Below are 24,975 nucleotides of genomic sequence, written 5' to 3'. Positions count from 1 at the left end.
AGGCTCTAAGAGCCTTCATTCCATGTGGAGCAGATACAAATTCCTAAGTCATGCGCTTGCTAAACGGTTTATCAGATTCTTAATAAAGACAAAAATATTCCCATCCCAACATTTTATTTGCAATTTTCTACTTACGAAGTCTTGACGTATGTCATTGAAGTCTTTGCCGTATTTTTCCAGTGCCTCTTCAAATAAACTAGCTTCGGAGGCTGACCACTCTTCCATTTCATCTCTGCATAAAACAGGTCCTCCAAGTGGTACTAAGACACTAATCGCGCTGCTCAAATCATAGCTGTGCCGATACAACGTATCCATAGCATGAAACTAAAGAAAACAAAATGGAGAAAAAAGATCAGCTAGAAATGCAAACTTACTAGGTTATTTAAGAACAGACATACTAAAGTGAATGATGCGGGACGCCTGGGTGGCTCAGTCGGTTAAGTGTCTGCCTTCCGCCCAGGTCATGATCCCAGAGTCCTGGGATGGAGTCCCCTATCGGGCTCCAAAACTTTTTTTTTTTTAAGATTTTATTTATTTGAGAGAGAGAATGAGAGAGAGAGAGCACATGAGGGGGGGAGGGTCAGAGGGAGAAGCAGACTCCCCACCGAGCAGGGAGCCCGATGCGGGACTTGATCCCTCAGCAGGGAGCCTGTTTCTCCCTCTGCCTGCTGCTCCCCCTGATTGTGTTCTCTCTCTCTCTCTCTCTCACAAATAAAATCTTTAAAAAAATAAATAAATAAAATGACGCACTTAAAATTAACACTAATATACTTAGGTGTTTATTTTTTATTAAAGATTTTATTTATTTATTTGACAGCGAGAGAGGGAACACAAGCAGGAGGAGTGGGGGAGGGAGAAGCAGACTCCCTGCTGGGCAGGGAGCTCGATCCCAGGATCCTGGGATCATGACCTGAGCCCAAGGCACCCGCTGAACGACTGAGCCACCCAGGCGCCCCCTTAGGTGTTTATTTTTTAAGTAACAAAATTAAGAAAAATTTAAACATCAGATTACTTATTTAAAATATCATTTATTGCTTTGGGACGCCTGGGTGGCTCAGCTGGTTCTGCCTTCAGTTCAGGTAATGATCCCAGGGTCTTGGGATCGAGCCCCGCATTGGGCTCCCTGCTCAGCGGGGAGTCTGCTTCTCCCTCTGTCTGCTGCTCCCCCTGCTTGTGCTCTCTCCCTCTCTGTCAAATAAATGAATAAAATCTTTAAAAAAAATAAAATAAAAATAAAGTATCATTTATTGCTGTCAAATAAAAAATGCTGATTCGTACCTTATAAGATGTGTATTTTTTAAAATGCATTCGTTATAGTAACCTAACTGTGAAGAGCCAGGGCCTCTCGGTGTTACACTGGGAAGCCAGTAAGTTTCACCATCCTCTTGGTTAAAAGTGCCAAAATCACTTCAGCTATTGTACAAGGTTGACACAGACTTCTTTGACAAGGAAAAAACAGATTATGTACCAGACAGAGAAAAAATATTCTCAGGCTGGATTAAGAGAATGATGTCCTAAGAACGAGAGACACAGAAAACAGAACTGAGAACGAAGGTGACACAAAAGAAAACTACACATCCATCTTAAGCAAAACAAAAGTACATATCCATGTAAAAACAGTAACTTGGTTAGGACTTTGTAAGACCAAGAAGAGATGACCAGCCTTGCTTGAATCAGCTAGGCTGGCATGGGTTTCCTATATATTTCAAGAGACAGTGACAGGAAGAGTAATTTGAAAGGAAGAAAGGCAGATTAGGATAATATATCTGGCTTTCTGCAAAAGTACCTTGGGTCTAGCTTACTTAAAAAACATTCTTCTTCCCACTGCTTCCTAGAAGCAGTGAATAAACTCAGGTTCCAAAACTTTTTTTTTTTTTTAAGATTTTATTTATTTGAGAGAGAGAATGAGAGAGAGAGAGCACATGAGGGGGGGAGGGTCAGAGGGAGAAGCAGACTCCCCACCGAGCAGGGAGCCCGATGCGGGACTTGATCCCTGGACTCCAGGATCATGACCTGAGCCGAAGGCAGTCACTTAACCAACTGAGCCACCCAGGCGCCCCTAGGTTCCAAAACTTTAAGCTTTGAAAAACTTGAGATGGTTTTTCTACCAGAGAGAAAGAGATTCATTCATAACATGTATGCACATTTGTATGCGCAGCAGGAAAACTGCAAAACGGGATGATTGGCTCTGCTGTATCTGCATAAGCATACAGGTGTGGCCCAGGTTTGTTTGGCAAGGTGACCAAATTCTTTCCAAGTGAGAACTAGTTCTATTTAAACTTTCTAACGCATGAAAGCCAAGACTGCACCTTGTACACAAAGTATCTTATGAAATTTTCACAAAATGGGGAGAGTGTCACATCTACACTACAACACGGCTTTCACAATTTAGCTTGCGAGTTCCCTATTCATACAAGAATATAAAAATAGCTCAAATATCAACTAACATCTACTAAGAAGAAAGAGTTATTGTACAGTATGCATTAAAAAGACATATTTAGGGCTCCTGTGTGGCTCAGTCGGTTGGAGGTCTGCCTTCGGCTCAGGTGATGATCCCAGGGTCCTGGGATGGAGCCGAACGTCAGGTTCCCTGCTCAGTGGGGAGTCCTTTTCTCCCTCTGCATCTCCCTCTGTCCTTCCCCCAGACTCATGCTGGCTCTCTCTCTCTCAAATAAATAAATAAAATCTTTTTTTTAAAAAGACACATTTACACTGTGATACATTAAGACACTGAAAAGGGTCTAGAATAGGAATTTGCTGACAGAGCTAAAGATGGGATTTAGGACATACAGACATGTTTAAGGTATAGTAACTAACTGCTTTAACAAGGATTAACATCTCTCTTAAATAAATCGCTGGATTCCACAAAACAAAAGCAAGTAGGAATTTCATTACCTATTCCCTAGTTACAATCACAGCTAAGACCACTGACCGTGTATAGTCTTTTGCTGTATGTGTCACAATCATGGAATAATAACTTCAATTTTCAAGAGAATTTCTTACCACCCTTCTGCAGCAAGGGTTACAAAAATGTTAGAATTGATCTTTGTTCTTTGCCTGTGCTCTGCAAACTTCAGAATCAACTGAACTCCACTTTTCTAGCTAACATTCTCACTTGACAGATTTGTTTAACTGTACTTACTGTACAATGCTAAACACGTTTACATCGTCCCTGAAATTACTGTTTCTAGATAACTGATCTATGAAAGTGAAAATAAAGTCCAACAGCATTTAGGGATCCCTTCAATTAATAATATATTAACTATAAACAATTCTTTTTGAAACTACATTTACGATGGGTAATAAAACTGAAAAAGATTCAATGGTATTCCAAATCAATAATTACACAAATTAACTGTGCTGCTGAGATTCCTCAGGAGGGAGAAGTAATTTTTATAATTAACAGGTGCTCTGAAACCAAGTCACAAAATTAAATGAGTTTTTCTCAGCTGATATTATTCCAGCCACTCAAAGCATGAAAGGATTTTCAGTCTTTTGTTCATGTGAGATGAATGAAAAGGCTTTACTTACAGGCACTTTTAAAAACGATAGGCTATTATCTAATAAGGTTTCAAAGAACCAAAGTAATATCATACCCTTTATAAGTGATTATGACCAAAATGTGAAGTGATAAGATTGTTGATTGGATTGTTTTAAAGGTTTCTTTTTTTTTTTTTTTTAAGATTTTATTTATTTATTTGAGAGAGAGAGAGAGAGAGTGAGCGAGCACATGAGGGGGGAGGGTCAGAGGGAGAAGCAGACTCCCCGCTGAGCAGGGAGCCCGATGCGGGACTCGATCCTAGGACTCCAGGATCATGACCTGAGCCGAAGGCAGTTGCTCAACCAACCGAGCCACCCAGGCGCCCTTAAAGGTTTCTTTCTTTACAGAGTGTTACTGAACACTGAAGTAATGAGCATTTGCATTCAGAAGGCTAAGTCCTGCTCTGTCACAAATCAAACGGAAAGAATGGGTCCAACTTACAGCTGACTGGAGGCTATGAAACCCCCAAAGCCCACTTTTGAAACATAGCTCAGAGGAGAGTGTCGTCGTGATCAGTATGTGTAGAAAATAAACATCCCATCAGACGTATGCACTGTGGAATTCCTAGGGAATAATTTTATTGACAGTGATGACCAACTTCACAAAGGCAACCAGAGGATCACAGTATGTGCTAGGAGTCCATATTAATTCCATCTTTCTGACACACATAGGTGGATCCTTCTGAATGGACTTTTATACAGTTTGATCTTACCCTAAAGAGCTGTAAGTAAAACACAGACTGAGACATCAAGTGAAGACTCTCAAAATTAGGCTAAGACACGGGAGTTTTACATATGACATGTGGTTTATCAGTAAGATAATAAAACTCCCAAGAGCTACACATGTAAAAGAACACACTGGCTGATTCCATTTTTTTTTTTTAAGATTTATTTATTCTAGAGAGAGTGAATACATGCGTGTGAGCAGGAGGAGGGGCAGAGGCAGAGGGAGAGAATCTCATGTTGACTCCTCACTGAACATGGAGCCCTACACGGGACTTGATTCCCGGACCCTGAGATCACGACCTGAGCAGAAATCAAGAGTCGGGTCGCTTAACTGAATGAGCCACCCAAGAGCCCCTGGCTGATTCCATTTAGATGAATTTTGAGAAAAGTAACACTCATTGGTAAGAGAAGTCAAAATAATGATTACCTCAGAAGCAGGGGGTAAGGGGGTGATCACTGACTGAAGAGAGGCATGAGGGAACCTTTTGGGATTCTGGTAGTGTTCTTTATCTAGATCTGGGTGGTGATTACATGAATGTATATGTATATAAAAGTTTATAAGCTATGCACCTAAGTACACTTAATACACTTTATGTATACCTCAATTTAAAGACAAAGAATTTAAAGACTAAATGTAAAAAAACTGGAAGTCTTCCCTCTTAGATAAATACTTTGCAAAGACACCATGTTTTCAATAGAGATACAGATACACACGACAAGATCCATTCAAATCTAAATTTAACAAATCCTAAGAACTCAGCACAAGCTGTTCTCTCTGCCAAATAGTGGTGAAGGTGTTGTCACATTTCATCTCATTCATAACAGATGGAGATGACAAACAAGTATTTTAGGAGAAAGACTGACAATGAAATCTTGGCAGTGAAATTCTCATCTTTTGTTCATTAGGTAGACTCACACTATGGGAGACTAGATTATTATTCAGCAAATATTCACTCCCTCCCCTGGACCTCCATAGGAGAGTATACTTCTACTCTACGGATACTGTGTCTGGCCATGTGACTTGACTGGCAAGTAAGATGCTCAGGATATGTGACATAATAGAGCCTTGGCATGTGTTTCCATGCCTGGACTTGCCCTCTTGAGCTACTGGCTTTTTTCACCAGAGGATGAGATCTACATGGAGCAGATCTCGACTCATCCTGCAGCTGGGCACCTAAAGTGGCCCAGTCTAGTTCAGCAGAATCCTAGACAATCTGCACAGGAGTATATAAGAATTAATGCTTGTTTTTATAAGCCACTGAAATACTGGGCAGTGTAATAAATCCTGTGTTTTCCCTTTTGAGAATAAAGAACTTATTCACTCCGTGCTAGATGTGCGGTGAGCAGACAGCCCTCAGCTGTCCCCCTTGGAATGATCTCAATTTAAGAAAGATTCATCACTCACGGTCATGCCCTCTTCCTGTGGAAGCCTTCACCCAATGATATAGGAATATAAAGGTCCCACCTGTTACCCTGATTTGGGACAACCCTTGCAAGTGTCCCAGGGAGTTGGCTGAGGCCTTCATTCATACTGTACCATAGCCCACCTTCTTCCTCTGTTCAATCTTGCCTCCTTCCCTTCTCTTCCACAGGTGTTGACTCCTAATAAATTTCCTACATACAAATCTCCATCTTCGAGTCTGTTTCTCAGAAACCCAGCCTGTAACATGCAGCATTATTTTGGCAATAGGTAACTGATACACATATATATTCAATCCTAACTATTGATTTGCTCAGTTAGCATTTTACAAAAACTTTACATGTATACCTCCAGCACAAATTATAGCATTCAGAACACTAAACCTATTTAAAAATTAATGAGCATATGGTTTTTCCTAGCAGAAGGTGAATATAAACTCTTATGAGTAAACTGTAAACTATGATCAAGGCAAAACATTTTATATATAAAAGAGAAGTATGCCATCCATTCTCAATTTTTGCTTCAGTGCGTAGTACTCAAATCAAAATCCCTCATTCATCATCAAAGGTGTTAAGACTTAGTTGTCATTCACTCCAATCAATCTACAAGACACCCTGAGTCATGTCCTTATGTGCAGTCGTACCTTTTGATATTATCCCAAGAAAGCTACAGGGTGGCAGGCCACAGCAACCCCATGGCCCTAAGTGTCATTTGCATGAGCAGAACTAGGAATTCTCCCGCGCCCCTCCCCGGCTCTGATTTTAGACACAAACCAGACAGATATCTAACAACTGTGTGAGGACACTGAAGAACAACCAATGCAGGCAAGGGGAGGCTAAAATAATTCAGGAAGAAGTATGACAGGTAAGCTCCCACACTGACTTGAGCTTTTACCTTGAAGGCATTTTCTAGACTGCTACATGGCAGAATGGACAAAAACAGAAAGCTTCCTTTTTACTAGGCTGAGGTAAAATTGGGTAAGACCTGGGGAGCAAAATCCTACGGAGGATTATGTTCCAGGCCCTAAAAGAAATCACAACATATTAAAAGAATTGGTATCATATGTGTTCTCCAACCACAACCCCCAAGGCAATTAAATTTATGAACCTCATTTCCTCGGAAATTAACTCACAATTAAATGCAAAATTATAAAGTAAACTTAAGAAATACTTAGAACCAGATGATAATAAAAATACTACATATCAAAGTACAGGGGATATAGAGGTACATTTACATTCTTAAATACTGATGATGAAAAAGTAGACAAAGTTGATGGGCTAAAGTCAGTCTTAAAAAGCTGGAATAGGAATTATCAGAGTAAACCCAAAGAAAAGTAGAAGGAAGAAAATAATAAACAGGAAAAAAAAAAACCTAAATAGAAAACATACAAAAAAAAAAATCAACTAAACTAAAATCTCATTCTTTTAGACAATAAAAAAGAAAAATCTGGTACAACTATCAAGGAAAAAAATGGGAAATGACACATATAAACAACAGGATGAAAAACTAGTTATAACTGGAGACTTACCAAATTATCCTAATTAAAGAATACTATGAAAAATTACATTGATAAATTTGAAAATTTAGGGTAAAATTAAAAATCTCCTGACTTAACTGATCAAAATGGACTTAAGTAGAATAAAAACTTATTCTAATTATATCTAATTATAACCACAACCCAAACTAAGGGACATTCTGCAAAATAAATGGCCTGTACTTTCAAAATGCCATGGTCCTGAAAGACAAAGAATGAGGAACTGTTCAGGACTGAAGGAAATTAAAGCGATGTGACAACTAAAAGCAATAAATGATTCTCAAGTAGATTTTGGACCAGGAAAATTTTTTTCTTTTGTTATAAAGACCATAACTGGAACAACCAGAAAATCTCACTAAAGCCTCTAGATTAGATAACAGTACTATAATAAAGTTCATTTCCTGCCTTAATGATATATTTAAAAGGAAGAATAATTTCATATTTCATATTTTTTACTGCAGTGGTAGTCTTATTAGTTTTAATTCTAATTTACAGCCTTAGAAACATGGACAGTACTCTTAAGTTTTAGGAAACTGAGTCTAAAAAAAAATTATACGAATTTTATATTCATTTGAAGACTACATTTCTGATGTAAACTAATACCTAAAATGTTAATCTAAGATTTATATATTCTAGGGGCACCTGGGTGGCTCAGTTAGTTAAGCAACTGACTCCTGGTTTCAGTTTAGGTTGTGATCTCAGCGTCGTGAGATGGAGTCCGCTTGGGACTCTCTCCCCCTCTAGCTCTAACCCTCCCCCCTGCTCTCTCTCTCTCTAAAATAAATAACTTTTAAAAATTAAAATAAAGATTTATATATTCTGCTGAGTCCAGTTCCTTTAAATGTTGTAATGACTGTGATTTGCAAACCATCCCCAAATTCCCAGTACCCTCAAAGGCCCTAAGTGAATATGTGACTTCACAACAGGACTCAAAAATGAAGAAAACAAAGTACATGATTAATGGCTAGCATTTTTTTAGAGTTAATATCTGAAGAATAAAATTACTATTGGTTAAAGTCAACGTTCTCTTTTCAGAAAAGTAAGTTAATCACTTTTTCCATGTTTTTCTTGATGGAAAAATTTTTACTGTAAAAAATTATAGCTTGTTTTAGGGGGAAGATCTTTAAAATCGTCTAATTTCCTTGTAACAATTACATTAAAATGGGGCGCCTGGGTGGCTCGGTCGGTTGAGTGGCTGCCTTCGGCTCAGGTCATGATCCTAGGGTCCTGGGACTGAGCCCCGCATTGGGCTTCCTGCTCAGCGAGGAATCTGCTTATACCTCTCCTTCTGCCCCTTCCACCCCCGCCCTCGTGCACACACACACACACACACACGTGCGCGCGTTCTCTCTCGAGAAAAAAGAAAAAAAATTATATTAAAATGTATGATCGATCATAACCTAATGACCATATTCAAACTTGATACTACTACAATGACAGTAAATATATGACAAAAGCCCTTTTAGACAATCAATAATGCCATAATCAGAAGAAAGTAAATGAGACTCAACAAAACTGGGGGTGGGGGGGTGGGAATGTATCATTGTTATCATCATCTCAAGAAACAACTAGTATTACTGAGCCCTCACTGTGCCAGACACTGTTCTAAATGATTTACAAGTATTACCTCATTTAATTCCCAAATTGATACCATATGGCAACTCAGAGATAGACTTTTCCAGAGGCTAGAAAGAGGGTGCCAGAGATCTTGTTCAGGACACCGAAACATCATATACTCTCTCCCAGGAGGACATAGCCTCAAGAGCCAGAAGAGCCCAGTATTTGTGAATATTACCTTAAACAAAGGTGCATAAACTGTTCAATGTAATTTCTTCTGCAATGTTGATGGAAGCTCAGAAAGACTTGTACCACAGCAATAAATCACTTATCCTTCAATCTGGGCAGCCAATTTCAGAATTCTATGCCCCTCAGAGAATCCAGGGGCCCAGGAGAAACTGCTCCGAGGCATGCTCTGGGGAGCCACTGCAGATCCATCAAGTTCTCTATGCTCGGACACATACGTCTGCAATTTATAGAGGTGTGTCTGTATACCCTCTTCTTGTCAATAGATAGCCCCCTAAAGCAGGACAGGTAGGTTTTACATTACTATTATTCCCATTGCAGAGGCATGGGTAGGTTAAGTAACTTGCATAAGGCTAAACGGATCATAAGCTATAGATCCAGGGGAAAAGCCCATAGAATCATAAAAGTGTATCTATTTGTACCCCCATGTTCATAGCAGTATTATTCACAATAGCCAAAAGGTAGAAACAACCCAAGTTTCTACTGACAGATGAATGAATATGATAAAATATTTTGCAGTCTTGGAAGGAAATGGGGCGCCTGGGTGGCTCAGTCGTTACGCGTCTGCCTTCGGCTCAGGTCATGATCCCAGAGTCCTGGGATCGAGCCCCGCATCGGGCTCCCTGCTCGGCGGGAAGCCTGCTTCTCCCTCTCCCACTCCCCCTGCTTGTGTTCCCTCTCTCGCTGTGCCTCTGTCAAATAAATAAATCTTTAAAAAAAAAAAAAGGGAAGGAAATGATGACAGACATTACAATTCGGAAGAACCTGAAGACATTATGCTAAGTGAAATAAGCAAGTTACCTAAGGGCAAATACTGTACAGTTCCACTTTTTTTTTTTTTTTTAATTTTATTTATTTATTTGACAGAGAGAGAGAGCACAAGTAGGCAGAGAGGCAGGCAGAGGGAGAGGGAGAAGCAGGCTCTCCACTGAGCAGGGAGCTGACGTGGGGCTCGATCCCAGGACTCTGGGATCATGACCTGAGCTGAAGGCAGCCACTTAACCAACTGAGCCACCCAGGTGCCCCGTACAGTTCCACCTTAATGAAGTACCTAGAATACTCAAAATCACAGCAACAGAAAGTAGAATGGTGGTTGCCGAGGGCTGGGGAATAGGGAGCTATTCTTTAATGAGTACAGAATTTCGGTTGGGGAAGATGAAAACATTCTGGAGATGGATGCCAGTGATGACCGTGCGACAATGTGACTGCTTTAAGGCCAGAGAACAGTACATTTAAACATGGTTAAAAACGGGGCGCCTGGGTGGCTCAGTTGTTTAAGCGACTGCCTTCGGCTCAGGTCATGATCCTGGAGTCCCGGGATCGAGTCCCGCATCGGGCTCCCTGCTCAGCTGGGAGTCTGCCTCTCCCTCTGACTCTCCCCCTCTCATGCTCTCTCTCTATCACTATCTCTCTCAATAAATAAATAAAAATCTTAAAAACAAAAAACAAAAAACACCATGGTTAAAATGGCAAATTTTATGTCCTGCCTACTTGACCACAGGTTTTAAACCAGTATATCCAATGCCTAAAACTTTCTATAATTCCTGGTCTTTAGACTGTGTATGTTCAGCTCCGGTGACACAATGAAGCTAGAATTCAAATATATAATCACTCTTAGTGATGAGATGCATTCAGTAAAAGATTCATTAAAATACTAAGTAACATTTTAATAGAAATAACATACTCCAATGACCTATTTTAATAAAACCTATTGTCTTATGTCCCAGAGATAAAAACTAATTTATTCATTCTCAGATAGTTACTGAACACTAGGATATATACCAAGAACTATTCTTGGTGCTGGGAATTCAACAGTGAGGATAATGAGGATACAGTCACTATACTAATGAATGCTACAAGCTGGTATGTAAGGAATGGGAAGAAGAGAGCGATAGACACACATTAATGAGATAATCACAAAAACAAGGGTTTAATTACAAACAACTAACATGGAGGACTGTAGTTGGTTCTCTACATGAGCACATCACAAAGTAACCGGCCTTAGATGGACGGATTAGGCAAGACAGGAAGATAGATGAAGAGTTAAGGTGGGGCTGTGAGAGCATCCAGGCAACGGGAAGTGAAATTGCAGTGGTCCTGTGGCAGGAGGCAGACCACGGACCAAAGGAATGCTACAGCCTGGCTAGTCCCAGAGGACACAGAGGAAAGTGTCAGGGCAAGAGACTGGAGAGAGGGACCAGGCAAAACAGGTTTTTTTTTGACTGTTTTAAGGATCTGGGTTTTTACCCTGAAAGCAATTAAAAGCCACTAAAAGGATGTAAGATAGGAGAGAGCAAAATCAGAACTGCATTTTAAAAAGATCAGATAGGAGAATTAGAGATGTTCCAGGATGCAGTCTCCTCCCTATAAAATCAACACAGTCTGACCTTTCTCATTACCAGACTCAGCACCACAAAACCTGTCTCTAGTACTCATTCTGTCACTAATTAAATATGAATCTTTATACAAGTTACTTCACTATTATCTCTAATATGATCTATCCTTGAAGATTTCTAAGGCCCTGAACAACTCAAAAAACTCTTTTTCTAAGATCCTGTCCTCCAACTTGCTTTAGTCCTTAGGGTCCAAGGAAAAGAGAAATCTAGTACCTATATAATTCCCTGTTCTTCGAGACTGAGGCTCCCTACCAATGCACATGGCATTCTGCCCCTCCACCCACAGGGTGCAGACAACAAACAGGAAGTATCAGGCTAGGCCTTCCACCAACTACCACTTACTGACCACCTCTGGGTTTACTTTGTTCTAAGGAATTCTGTTTCCACAAAGGGGAGAAGAGAGGTCAATGTAGGTTGTAAACTGATTTCATTTCTTTGCATATTGTACAAAGTACACTTTAGATTTTAATGAAATGAGGGTGAAATCTATAAAGCCTCCACGACAACTTCAATTTTTTAACAATTATAAATCTTATCATGTATCTTAAAGCAGTGTTTGAAATTCAGTCTAGCTATGATTTTAACAGATCTCAAAACAAGGACGTCGGACCTAGGTTAATCACCTGCTCCCAAAACATTACTGGTGATTCGACAAGTAGCATAGAGTTTAGGACAAACAGATGCTTCGGATTAGGAATGCTGAAAGCCAGATGCAGTCCTTACAGGAAAAACCACAAAGAAAATCACCTAGAACAGGCCCCCTGAGGTCCTGCAGTTCTAGAACTCTGCCCTCCCTGCAGTGGGAGGTCTTTAGATACAGTCTGGTCACCTGACAGAGATAGGTACTAACCTGATCTATACAGAACTGAAAACACTGACAGAAAAAATAAGAACTTGACTCTCCAAATTCAACTGAATGATGAATCTAATGTTCATTTAATGGCACAAAACAACTTAGCAGCTTTTCATATGACCTTTTGGGAAAACAATTTGTGAAATTCATGTTATCAACATACAATTAATCAATATTTAGCCACTCCCTCTCACTTCTATAGTAATGCCCCAGGATCTTATATGTTAACATCAAAGTAGAAGGTATGATACCACTGGCCAAACAGGATTAAAGGTGCAGGTCATGGCATCTGAAATAACAAAGGGCATCTATTTCTTCCTGCTTTTGTGACTTCTGAAAGATGTCAATTTTATGGCACTGAAAATAATCTGAACCCAAGGGGCACCTGGGTGGCTCAGTCAATTAAGCGTCTGCCTTCGGCTGGGATCATGATCTCAGGGTCCTGGGATCGAGCCCCACAATGGGCTCCCTGCTCAGTGGGGAGCTTGCTTCTCCCTCTCCTCCCCACCTGTGCATTCTCTCTCACTATCTCATCACTGTCTCTCTCTCTCTCAAATAAATAAAATCTTAAAATAATAATAATAATAATCTCAACCCAAGAACAACATATAGAAAAAGTCCAGGTAAAGCTGAACCTAGAGTAGTTAGAGCAGGAAACCAAAGCATTTCAATGTTGCAGACAAAAGAGCAGATCTTCGGTGTTGCCTAATCCAAGTCAGACAACAGTACAGATTTTTAAGCCCAAACCATTTTAACGAGAGTGAGAGAGAAGAGGTAATCCGGGAGACAGAATTCCTCAGTCAGAGTCAAGAACAGATCAAATCCTGTCTCTGAAACTAGCTGTACAAACATGACAAAACACAATTTCCTGGGCCTCTGAGTACACTTCCGTTTTAAAAAGTAACAGAGTAATAAATAATTTAAGATAATAGATGTAATACAAAAGTGGCTTCCCAACTGCTAAATACGAAAGGAAACAAAACAGAAGAAATGCCAACACTGGAGCATGTGAAAGCCCCTGCCTAGGAGTACACAGGCCAGGACTGCAAAAGATACACACAAAATGATGTGTAGACTCATTAACGTACATCGGTTGTGTTCTCTTTAAAATGCTTCTTTTACAAACAGCCTTCACGGACAGAAAACAAATACTGAATCTAAAAAACTGCCCTCAAAAAAAAAAAAATTCGCCCGCTGTCCCACCAGGCACCACGAGTGGGCAGCAGAGAGTTGTTGAAGCGGGGACTAAAAGCCCACACACCTGCTCTTCACCTGGTCACACCTATCTCCAGGCAAATCAGCAACAGTCCCTAAGGTCCCAGGGCTCTGTAGCTTCTCACGAACAGGCTTTCCCCCCTTACTCCTCCGACGGGGTGGAGGGAATCTGCAGCATTACGACAGGGTGACAGGGCGACAGGGTGAGCATCTGCAGCCATGATCTGGGAAGCCTTCTCAGAAGAACAGTGTTAAACAAGAGACTGGCTATGTAAGTAACAAGTTTATCTATACAAGCATGGTCACGCAACATTATTAAAAAAAAAACAAACAACTTTCCGATTCTTACAATGATATGAAAAAGTGTTCATTTTATATTGTTAGGGAAAACATGGTGGGAGGAGGCAAAGTACAATGCTCCCATTTAAATGACTTCCACTATGTGTTAACAAGAAAGTTCATGCGGGACTTAGCAGCTTTTTTATAATGTGGTGCTTGCGCAGGGACAGACAGATCAACAAAACAGAAGAGAATAGGTTACCTATCCGGAAGCAGACCTGACCATATCTAAAGCCTTGAAATAAGAGAGAGGAAGCAATACAAAATCATACGGAAACAACCAATTCAATAAAAGGTGTTGGAATGTTTATTTTCCATATGGGAAAAAAACACAATGACACTCCTACACCTCATTCCAGTGTTAAAAAATAAACTCCAGGTATATTTATAGTCTTGAGTATGAATAACATTTTAAAACTATTAGAAAAAAATAATACAAGTGAAGAATGGACAAAGGATATGAATCTAAAATACAAAGAAGAAAAACCCTGAAGAGCCAATAAATATATGAAAACCTGCTTAACCTCATTAAGTAAGAAACACATTAAAATGAGATAAGCATCAGGTTAGTAAAAATTTTAGTCTGAAAATACACAAGGTTGAAGACAAAATAAGAAAATGGATGAGGAAAGGAAAATATTCACTGATTGCTTGTGGGATTAGAAATTTCTACCTTGGTATGCAGAATAACTTGGTTGCATTTGGTCAAATTCAAAGTGAGCACAGCCCTATGAATCACTATGAATAACTATTCCAATTCTTGTTATGGCAGAAAGCTCGCATACATGCTCACAAAGGATATGTTAGAATTTTCAATGCAGCATTATGGGTAGTAGCAAATGAAAAATGTTTTTAAAGCACTCCAGATGTTCATCGTTAAGAGAATACATAAATAATGTAGTGCAGTATTCCAGGAAGGAGTACTACAAATACTACCCAGTGGTTAAAATGAGTGAACTGGGTATGTTTATTAACATAGCTAGATGTCAGTTAACAGGCAAATAGCAAAATGTCATAGAGTAAACCGAAACACACACAAAACAATCTTTATGTTGTTTTCAGACACACAAATACATAGTGAAACTAGGAAAACACACACTAGATACATAGCAGACCTCTTGACAGGAGGCAGGGGTGATGGGCGTCAGAGGTATGGAGGGAGGGTGCGGCACAGAACTGGGGAGAGAACATTAGAGACAACAGTATAATGGTTGAAATTTTCTTTAATCCAAAGAACTAAAATACTAACATTTGTTTTAGGTGGCATTATGTGGAGTTTTATTATGTTATCCTCTGTACTATTCCGTAATTTGCTGGTATTACTGTTTATAATGCACAAAGAGTGGCTGAAAGGAAATATTACAAAATGGTAAGAATATTCTACTCTGGGTAATGAGAATAAGACTTTTCTTTTTGGCTGCTGCTGTACTTAACTTTGTCAGTTTTTCAAAAAAGCATACATTGATTTTAGAATTGGGGAAAAAATCTCCTTGAACAGGAAAAAAAAATACAAGTGGTGATTAGATTCCATATAGTTCTGGTTCACAGAAATATCTAGTGACAGGATTTTGAAGGTTTTTACCAACGTGACACTTGTACTCTCTCTCCTTTAGTAAAGTACTCTACAAGTTCTAAAAAACAAAATATAAACCTAATTTGAAACCCCTAAACTTTTACATAAAATATTAATGTACCAGTGGAGAGAACAAAACGTGCTTCTATAAACAACAGTCTAGTCTCTGAGAAAGCATAAAGAAAGGAGCTCCATAATGGCTACAGAGTATTCATGCTTTCACCATCATCTATAGTATAAGAAAGCCTTGTAAGAAATGAATTTGATGTGCATTCCAGTATGAGTTTTTATATTACTGTTGTTTTTATATTATTGTAGCATTTCAAATTGGAATAGAACCAGAAAGTAGTAAAACCTATCACTGTATTCCATTCCATCAGAAAACAAAATTGAAACTTGTAGGAGTAGACTTGGGAAAACCTGTTATGGGGTACTGAATATCAGTACCCTAAGTGAGACGGTTTGGGTTAACACTGAAGAACTTGAGACAGAGAGGAGTGGTCAGGTTTTGGATATATTTTGAGGGGAGACATTTTTAGGACTCTTGGTGCATTTTATTTGGTAGTGATTATGGCCTGAAGAATTGAAAGGAAGACAGGATTGGAAGATGTATTTAAGTTTATACTATAAAATTCTGAATGATAAATTTAACAGAACCAGAAAACAAATTATTGCTCACATGTTTCTGCATATCCTGGGCAAGACTTGCATTTGTGGTCATCATCAACAGAGCACAGTGATGACTTTAAAGAGAGTCACCAGAAACTAGTATTCAGAAGAGGCAGGATGGATAATGTAGTGTCATGAGTGATGGTGTAACCAGCATTAATAAATGGTCTCAGGGAACTGCAGAGGCAAGAAGACCTACATTAATAAGCTAGTTGTAAAGAGCCATGGTATTGTGAAAAAAAAAAAAAATGGAAACCTTTATTACAGTAATGGATATTGGTCAAATAATTTAACCTCGCCAAACCTCAGTTTTCTCATCTGTTATTGTCTCAAATACAGAGTAACTTCAATTGGCAAAAACCTGCAGGTCCACTTTGCTGGAGGGTGCAGAGAAAGAAGCCAAGAGCCACGCTCAATGCCTGGCCACAGCAGGCATTGTGCTATTAACTGAACAGGAGAAGTTTCACTTGATCATGAAAGGAAAAAAGGAAACAGTCTTAGAAGCAACCATAATGTAATGAAAAATGCACAAAAACAGAACCTCTTTCTAATGAACAGGCACGAAAACTTAAATATTGATAATGAATAATGACATGATAACTGAATAACTCCTATAGCAACAAGAGGTGGTCACGTTCAGGTAAAAAAAAAACCTGTAAAGCATTATATACGATGTACAACGATTTAAGTCCATAGAGAGACTACAAGAAAAGCAGCATACAAGTGAAAAGAGATGGGTCAGAATGCTAAACTGTTTTCCCCCGAATATTCTTCTACCATCTCATAGCTACTCCATCAACAGTCATTCTTATTTGTCTCAGCTCACAAACACAAGAAGGGACTTAGGAATGGGACCCCCTAACCCCAGTTAACCAATCAGGCGAGCCAAATCAACCTAGCAGTTAGCAGGGCTAAGAGCCAGAAAGCTCTTTCACCAGAAAGCTCTCCCATCTACAACATGCAATACTGACTTTAAAATTGAAGTAGCAGAGGAAATAATAACCCCTAACTTTCAAAAAGCATCTTACCAGGGTGATATCCCGAGACGCTGCAGCTGCGCTCATATGCAGACTCGGCTGCCTCACCGAACTGCTGCAATCAAGGGCTCGAGCGAATGTCCCCACAGCACTGAATAATCCACAAAAACAAAGAGGAAAAATTAAGGCTCTGTTATTTTTTTTATGTTTAAAAAAAAAAACAACAACACAGAAAACACGCATTTGGGTAGTGCATGCAAACTGTAAAAGAAACGTTGGCGGTGAGGATCCAGGGGCCAGAAGCTGAGGTCTGAGTGTGAGTCTCAGCCTTGTCTCCAATGCATGCTGGGAGACAGCACAGTTTCCTCCTGTGCAAAGAACAGTGTTGGCCAAGAAGAGCTCTATATTTGTCTCCACTACACCTCCCTTCTGGGGCAGCGGACTCGTTTCCTTCTTGCTCTTGGTGCGGTCATTCAGGGATGATCTCGAGTGGACCGCACGAGGCAATTTGCCTTGGCCACTTCAGAGACAGGGGACGGCACACTGATGAAATCAACCTCTGCCTGCATCTAGCAATCTCAGAAATTTGTCATCCCTAAGTATACCAGCCTCCAAGAGGTAATCCTCTAAACAGGCTGCAGAGGATTATTTCCCATGGTCTTTAGGGCTAGGGCTCATCTTGGGCAATATTTTTCTTTAAACAGGAAGACAGGTAAATTTACACAGGTAAATAACAAACATGGCTGTCAGGTGGATACATCCTATGGAGAAAAATAAAGGAAAGGGAGAAGAAAAAAAAGTCAAACCAGTTATTGGATGTTTGAGAATCAAATATCAAATAAAAAGGATTTCCTATAAGATTTAACCATTGACAAGCCAATTTACTATATATGGGTCATTATAAGGAAATGGAAAAGAAGAGATTTATGTGCCATAAAGAAGGGAAAGACCCATTATGAAATGCCACGGAGTAAACAATTTGGTGCTGAACTGTGCTCAAAAAAAATGAGAAGTAAATAAGCTGCAGAGTTTGACAATTACTGCAAAACAAGCTCTGACCACTTTTTTTAGCCCAAATTGTGAAATCCCAATAACATTCTTTCCTTGAAATGAAGTATCATCAATTGTAGCAACCTCTTCCTATGAGGGCTCAAGATAGAACAGATTTCCATTAAAACAAAACAAAACACAATTACAACACTTCTTTTCACTTAATGTTCAGAAGGCCTTCCCACAGATAAAGCATGAAATAAACATAAGACTCGCTGTTGCTGCTTGTTTCATTTTATTCCCCTTCCCTTGTTGTCTGTATTTTAGGCATGTCAGCTGAGGGAGAAATTTTTCAAATGTTCTAATTAACATATAACACAGGTGCACAAAAGCACACACTGCACAGCTATGCAGTAATTGCAAAGTGAACCCATTCATGTCACTAACACCCAGGGAAAGAACAGAATGCAACAGCACCCGGAAGACTCCTCGTGCTCCTTCCCGATCTGTACTCCCTTCCTCTTCCCAAAGGAGAACGATCATAATGGATTCTAATCACATGGGTTAGTTTTGCTCATCTGAGAACTTCATAAAAGTGCAGACTACGTACTCTTTTCACATCTAGCTTCTTCTGTTCAAAATACGTTTGTGGACTCGTGCGTGCTCCTGGTTATAGCTGCGTTCCTTCATCTTCCGTGCCATGGAGCGTTTCTTTGTACGATGCCCCATCCCCACCCCCACTCTGCTGCTGATGGACATCTGTGTCCAGGTGGGGCTACCTGGGTAGCGCCATTGATGCCATCTGCGTATGTATCCTTTGGTGCACAGCTGTATGTAGGCATGTCTGCGGAGTATACACTCAGGAGTGAAACGTAAAGGATGTGTATGTCTCTGACAGCAAAGCAGCTATACCAACTTTCACGCCCACCCGCACGACAGCTCACGCACTGCCTTTTAAATTTTAACCATTCTGGTGGGACGTGTAATGGTATCTGGCTATGGCCGTAATTTGTATTTAGAAGATCTTTTTTAAGACAAAAATTGAAAAAGGCACCAGATGCATCTCTTTGGTGCCTCTCATGCTGGCTTCAAGGAAAAAGGGAATGTTATGGTCCATGGCAATCAGGAAAGGGAAAAAACAATGAAAATCAAATCTGAAACTGCAAGGTCTACTAAATAACCCCAGATCTGGGTAACCTGTCTGGAGTCTCCAGGCCAGTGGTTCCACCAATGATTCATTTCCACTCCCAAATCTTCAATCCCATCTATCCACTGGACTGGCTTCCCCAACAGTGTACTTCAGGCCCCCATCCGATCACCAGTGGCTACGAGTGTGGGCGCTGGAGTCTGAATGCCCAGCCGCCAACATGATGTGTGACTTCCACGGAGACAGGCACTATGGACAGTGCTAAGGTGGACTCAGGCCCTTTTTTCCTTTGTGTTATGATAAAAGCTCACCAGAATATTAGAGAACATAATGAAGACCCTTCTATCATGTCTATATCTACCTGATTCTAATATTTTGCCACGTTTTGTTCATTTTTTAAGGAAATAAATATTAGAAATTTTAAAGCCTCCTATACACATCGCCAGAACTCATACATACATATAATAAGCATGTGTATCTATATGCCCGTTCATGAAATCAGACGTTGTTTTTACATTGTAAAACTTTTTATAAGTGATCATACCGTGTGTATCCTCACTCAACATTATTTTTGAGATTCACCTATTCGCTATATATCCCTCTAATTCATTCATTTTCACTGTTGTAAAGTAATATTCCACCACGGAATATGACTCAATTTATTTATCAATTTTTCCACTATTTACAATGCTATGATAAACTCATTTACCTTCTGCTTTACAGTAATTCTCCCATGAGCATCTTTAACTTTTATAATTGAAAAATAAAAATAAATTTTTGTCCCACTCATTTTCTTAAAGGGGGTGGAAGGGTGGGGGTGGTGGCAAGCCAGTCAGGCAGCCAGGCTTAAAGCTCTCAAAGGAAAGCCATATGCTTAGCAATAGGCCCTACTCATATGCAAGTGCCATAAGTGGAATTCGAGGTGCACATTATTACTGACACCTGATAATCCTGGTCTAGAATAAAAGAGATAACTGCTCTAATTAAAGAGAAGGGATTTCAGGGCTAGGGCTCATCTTGGGTAATACTTTTCTTTACACAGGAAGAAATTTATACTGTTCATTTTCATTTATAACTCTTCCTTAGTGCTCAAATTTTTACAAGAAGCATTCATTATTTTTCTTAATCAGTAAATTAATAAATCTATTCTCAAACAAAAACTAATGGTTCATCATATTTAGGAAGTGGTGTGATACATAATTAGGTCTTCTTACATAACTAGAAAAAGAACACAACCAGTGGAAAAGGTAGAATACAAGGAAAGGAATATACATACACCTATAAATTCTTTTCTAAAAGAAAAGATATCTTTTGAGTCAACAGTGCCATACTTACCGTGCTACAACTAAAAACTGGTCAATCTGTCGATCTGTAAGTGGGCTATTTGGATCCCAAACTTTAACTTCCAATTTGGACTGTTCCCTCTCATCTGATTCTCCTGTCCGAGAAAAAAGGAAATGGAGTCTTGTTACTTTACAAAGCAACTGTCACATACGGTGTTGTGGTCACCAGAGCATTCACAATGGAAGGTTAATGTTTGTGGTTCTGGTACATTCTTTCAGACAGCAGATGGACAACACTTTGTAAGTGAACTGATAATAATGCAACCAAACCAACCACATGAGATCTTCATTTAATCAGTAACCTTTATTTCCTGAGTACCTGCTGCATGTGTGAGGCACAAAGCCTCATGCAGAGGGATATAAAGACAAAAAAGGAAACACTCCTCCCATGAGACACTTTCACTACGGTAAAACTAACGCATAAGTAACTATGAAACAAACAAAAAGAAAGAGATGTCATAAGGGACATACAGGAATGGCTGTTAAGTGGGGTGCCTGGGTGGCTCAGTTAAGCGTCTGACTCTTGGTTTTGGCTCAGGTCTTGATCTCAGGATTGTGAGATGAAGCCCCATGTCAGGCTCCGTACTAGCGGGGAGTCTGCTTGAGACCCTCTCTCCCCCTCTGCCCCTCCTCTCCTTCCCTCTCTCTGAGAGAGAGGGAGAGGGAGAGAGAGAAAGAGAGGAAGGAAGGAAGAGAGGGAGGGACGGAGGGAGGGACGGAGGGCAGGAAATGAAAGGAAAGGAAAGGAGAAAGAAAAAAGAAAGAAACGGCTGTAAGATTCTGAGGATTAGAGAAACCACTTCAGACTAGTTAGGGAATTATGTCATAAAGGGGGTGGCATATCTGCTAAGAAGTGAAGAGTCTGAGGGGCACCTAGGTGGCTCAGTTGGTTAAGCATCTGACTCTTGGTTCGGCTCAGGTCATGATCTCAGGGTCATGAGACCGAGCCTGCATTGGGCTCCACACTCAGCACAAGTCTGTTTGGATATTCTCTCCCTCTGTTCCTCCCCCTGCTCGCACTTTCTCTCTCTCTCAAATAAACAAATAAATCTTGGGGAAATAAAAAAAAGAACTGAAGGATCTGAGTGCACTGGCAAGGAGAAGGACTTAAAGAAATGAGAACGTGAGCAAAATCATGTGGCTTTAAAATGTGATAGAAAGGGGCGCCTGTGTGGCTCAGTCGTTAAGTGTCTGCCTTCGGCTCAGGTCATGATCTCAGGGTCCTGGGATCAAGCCACATATCCGGCTCCCTGCTTGGCGGGAAGCCTGCTTCTCCCTCTCCGACTCCCCCCGCTTGTGTTCCCTCTCTTGCTGTCACTCTCTCTGTCAAAAGATAAATGAAATCTTTAAAAAAATAAAATAAAATAAAATGTGATATCGAGAAAAGCAGCTCTTTTTGTCCAGAGCACATTAAGAGGAATGAGAGGAGATAACGAAGAGGGTTATGAACATACTACTGAAGATTCTAGACAGATTTTATGGCGAGGTAATGAGAAGCACTAGCCTTTTCAGTAGGAGAGTGACAAGACCAGAACCAAACTTCATATCTCACAGTTAGCAATGGTATGTGATCTGCTCTACAGAGCTACCTGACAAAGACAAAATACGTCACAGTGCCGAAGGAGAGCAAAGAAGAGATCTATCTGGCGGGTAGATTTCAAGTCTTGAGAACTGGTAGTGCAGGCATGAAGAGAAAGCAGGAATGCTAACGCAGTGAGGGCTGAGGAAAAGACTGACAATAATGCAGGATGCTTTGTTTTAGGAATCTCTCTCAAGGAAATGTAACCGTCAGGCAGGATCTAATGTCCAGAGAAAGGATAATAAAGGAAAAGAGACTTGGGAGGCAACTGGGAGTTTGATTTATAGCCATGGATTTCTCATTAGGCTGGGGCCTGGGGCTGCCTTTGTTTTACTTTTGATCACTGCATCTATAACATGAGGCAGAGCGCTTGGCACTGATGATACACTCTAAAGCTAAACATCCCTGGTGACTGACAAAGCCTGGTTATGAGGCTCTACTGTGCTCAGTCCTAGTAAAGGAGCAAGCAGGTATCAGTGGCTCAGCAGGAGAAAGGGGGCAGGGGAGGGCGGCAGACCCAGCCTTTCCACCTGCAGTCTCCGAAGTCAGCCACCACTGTCAGGGTGGGGCTTGCCCAGTTTGCCTCTTGTTCAACCACAGAGCCAATCTCCACCCCCAACATAAAGAAGCACAAGCAGAACAGAGCGAGTACGAGGCCAAGGAGATCTAAAGTGTTTGAAAGGATTTCATTTTTTATTGTTTTTGATTACAATTCTCAGCAATCTAAGCCAAGACATTCAACATTAGCTCAGTTAAAACCCAAAAAATTTGCAACCTGCATGAAACCTGAGAAAGTAGAATGACACACTTACACTTCCCTGTAATCTCTGAATAATAAAACAAGATAAATCCTAATAGTAAAATGGTAAAAAAAAAAAAAAAAGATAATAATGATAAAATGAAATCAAGATGATTAAATGACGATACTATTCAGTATTAAGTCCCTGTTACACTATATACTCCAGAATGTCATGGTAAAACTGAACTTTACTTTCAAATTCAGGTTAGTTAAGTTGATACATTTCAGTCTCATGCATATATTCTGCAGCATACAGCAGAAAGATAATTCAGGGGGCGCCTGGGTGGCTCAGTTGGTTAAGCGACTGCCTTCGGCTCAGGTCATGATCCTGGAGTCTGAGGATCGAGTCCTCTGCTGTCGGGCTCCCTGCTCGGCAGGGAGTCTGCTTCTCCCTCTGACCCTCCCCCTTCTCAGGCTCTCTCTCTCTCTTTCACGCTCTCTTTCTCAAATAAATAAATAAAAATCTTTTTTTTAAAAAAAGAAAGATAATTCAGTATAAGAATTCTAAATAAAATTGCTGCAAACAAGAATAAAACACTCCTGGATGCATTCATACTAATACTTAAAATGCAGACAATGCCATGGGATGAGAACAGCAGCAGCAACAACAACAAAAGAATAAATGCAGAAATGTTCCATATCAAACAGTCACTCTCAGCTAATGAGAATTTCCCATTTTGGGTTCACCATATAATTAATTACATTCATATCACAGTGTGATCACTTCTTCACAGGGGAAAAACTTAAGAACCTCTTTTATAAACCTATTTAGAATCTATAAAACTAAATTCTCAGCCAAGCTAGCAATAATCTTTGGAATGCTCTTAGTTAACTGTGGTATGAGCCAGAGACAGGACCAAGATTAATTTCATGATCTGGTCATGTTCATTGTAGTCAATGTAATAATCTCACTTCCCATCTCCATTTATGATAATCTGCACAATTCCAATCTAGTCCCACACCAGCCCATGACGATCTCCCTAATCTCTGAGTTCTTAAAAAAAACGTATTTACCAACTAATTGCATGAGTGTATACAGCACCTTGTTTTTGCTTCATAAATTCTTCATAATTTAAAAAAAAAAGGAGATTCAGAGGCACCTGGGTGGCTCAGTCGTTAAGCGTCTGCCTTCGGCTCAGGTCATGATCCCAGGGTCCTGGGATCGAGCCCTGCACCGGGCACCCTGCTTGGCGGGATGCCTGCTTCTCCCTCTCCCACTCCCCCTGCTGTGTTCCCTCTCTCGCAGTCTCTGTCTCTCTGTCAAATAAATAAATAAAATCTTTAAAAAAAAAAAAAAAGATTCAGCAATGATTTTAACTGTGATAGCCCTAACCCTCCAGCTATATTTTAAGATTTCTAGAAAATATGGACAAGGAAGGAAGGAAGGAAGGAAATATGGACAAAATACTTCTTCAGTATTACCATCTAAGAGCACATGATGTTGTTCAAAGACCCTGAAGAACTAAAGCTGTATGGAACTCATCCTATAGGACCTTTCCTAGAGAACTGGAAATATTCTTTGTTCTAAACACAATTCATTTTCACTTCCTTTGTACCAATCATCAGAGTACTATACTTTTTATGTTATATTTAATTCAGAACCTCACAAGGACGCCATTTGTCACCATTTTTATTTAATATTGTTCTGAAAGTTCTGGCCAATGTTTTAAGTTATGAATCAAAGGAATAATGAGTTAAAAAGACAAATACGTGGGATCTAAAAAAACAAAAAGCAGAGAGTGCAATGGTGGTTACCAGAGGCTGGAGGATGGGGATATTGGGAAGATGTTGTTTAGGGGTAGAAACTTCCAACTAGTAGTTAAGTAAGTCCTGGAGATTCAATACATAGCATGGTGATTATAAGTCAACAATACTATAAACTTCAAAGTTGGTAAGAGACTTATTTCTTCCCACAACAAAAAAGAAATAATTATGTGATATGATAGCAGTGTTAGCTAAGCTATGGCAGTAATATAAAAATTATATAAATTCAATATATATATAAATTGTACACAAACTTACACAATGTCATATGTCAATTATATCTCAATAAATTATGAAAGAATAAGTAA

The 24,975-nt window shown here is 39.9% G+C and overlaps 1 protein-coding gene across 3 annotated transcripts in view; it reads right to left on the bottom strand.

Annotated features, from left to right (window-relative positions):
• MTA3 (metastasis associated 1 family member 3) overlaps window positions 1-24,975 on the bottom strand; it is a 172,419-nt gene that overhangs the window by 55,638 nt on the left and 91,806 nt on the right. For all 3 annotated transcript variants that reach the window (XM_035000994.1, XM_035000993.1, XM_035000995.1), the window contains exons 7-9: window positions 20,518-20,620; window positions 17,097-17,196; window positions 136-324 (exon numbers count right to left, since the gene is read on the bottom strand). In XM_035000994.1, coding sequence (XP_034856885.1) covers window positions 136-324; window positions 17,097-17,196; window positions 20,518-20,620 — 392 coding nt within the window. The remainder of the gene's footprint in view (window positions 1-135; window positions 325-17,096; window positions 17,197-20,517; window positions 20,621-24,975) is intronic.

This window comes from Mirounga leonina, unplaced genomic scaffold (genome assembly GCF_011800145.1).
Source record: "Mirounga leonina isolate KUSES-001 unplaced genomic scaffold, KU_Mleo_1.0 Mir_125, whole genome shotgun sequence".
NCBI classification, from domain to species: domain Eukaryota; kingdom Metazoa; phylum Chordata; class Mammalia; order Carnivora; family Phocidae; genus Mirounga; species Mirounga leonina.
The sequence above is the reverse complement of the archived record's forward strand: the minus strand, read 5'-3'. Positions and strand labels throughout refer to the sequence as shown.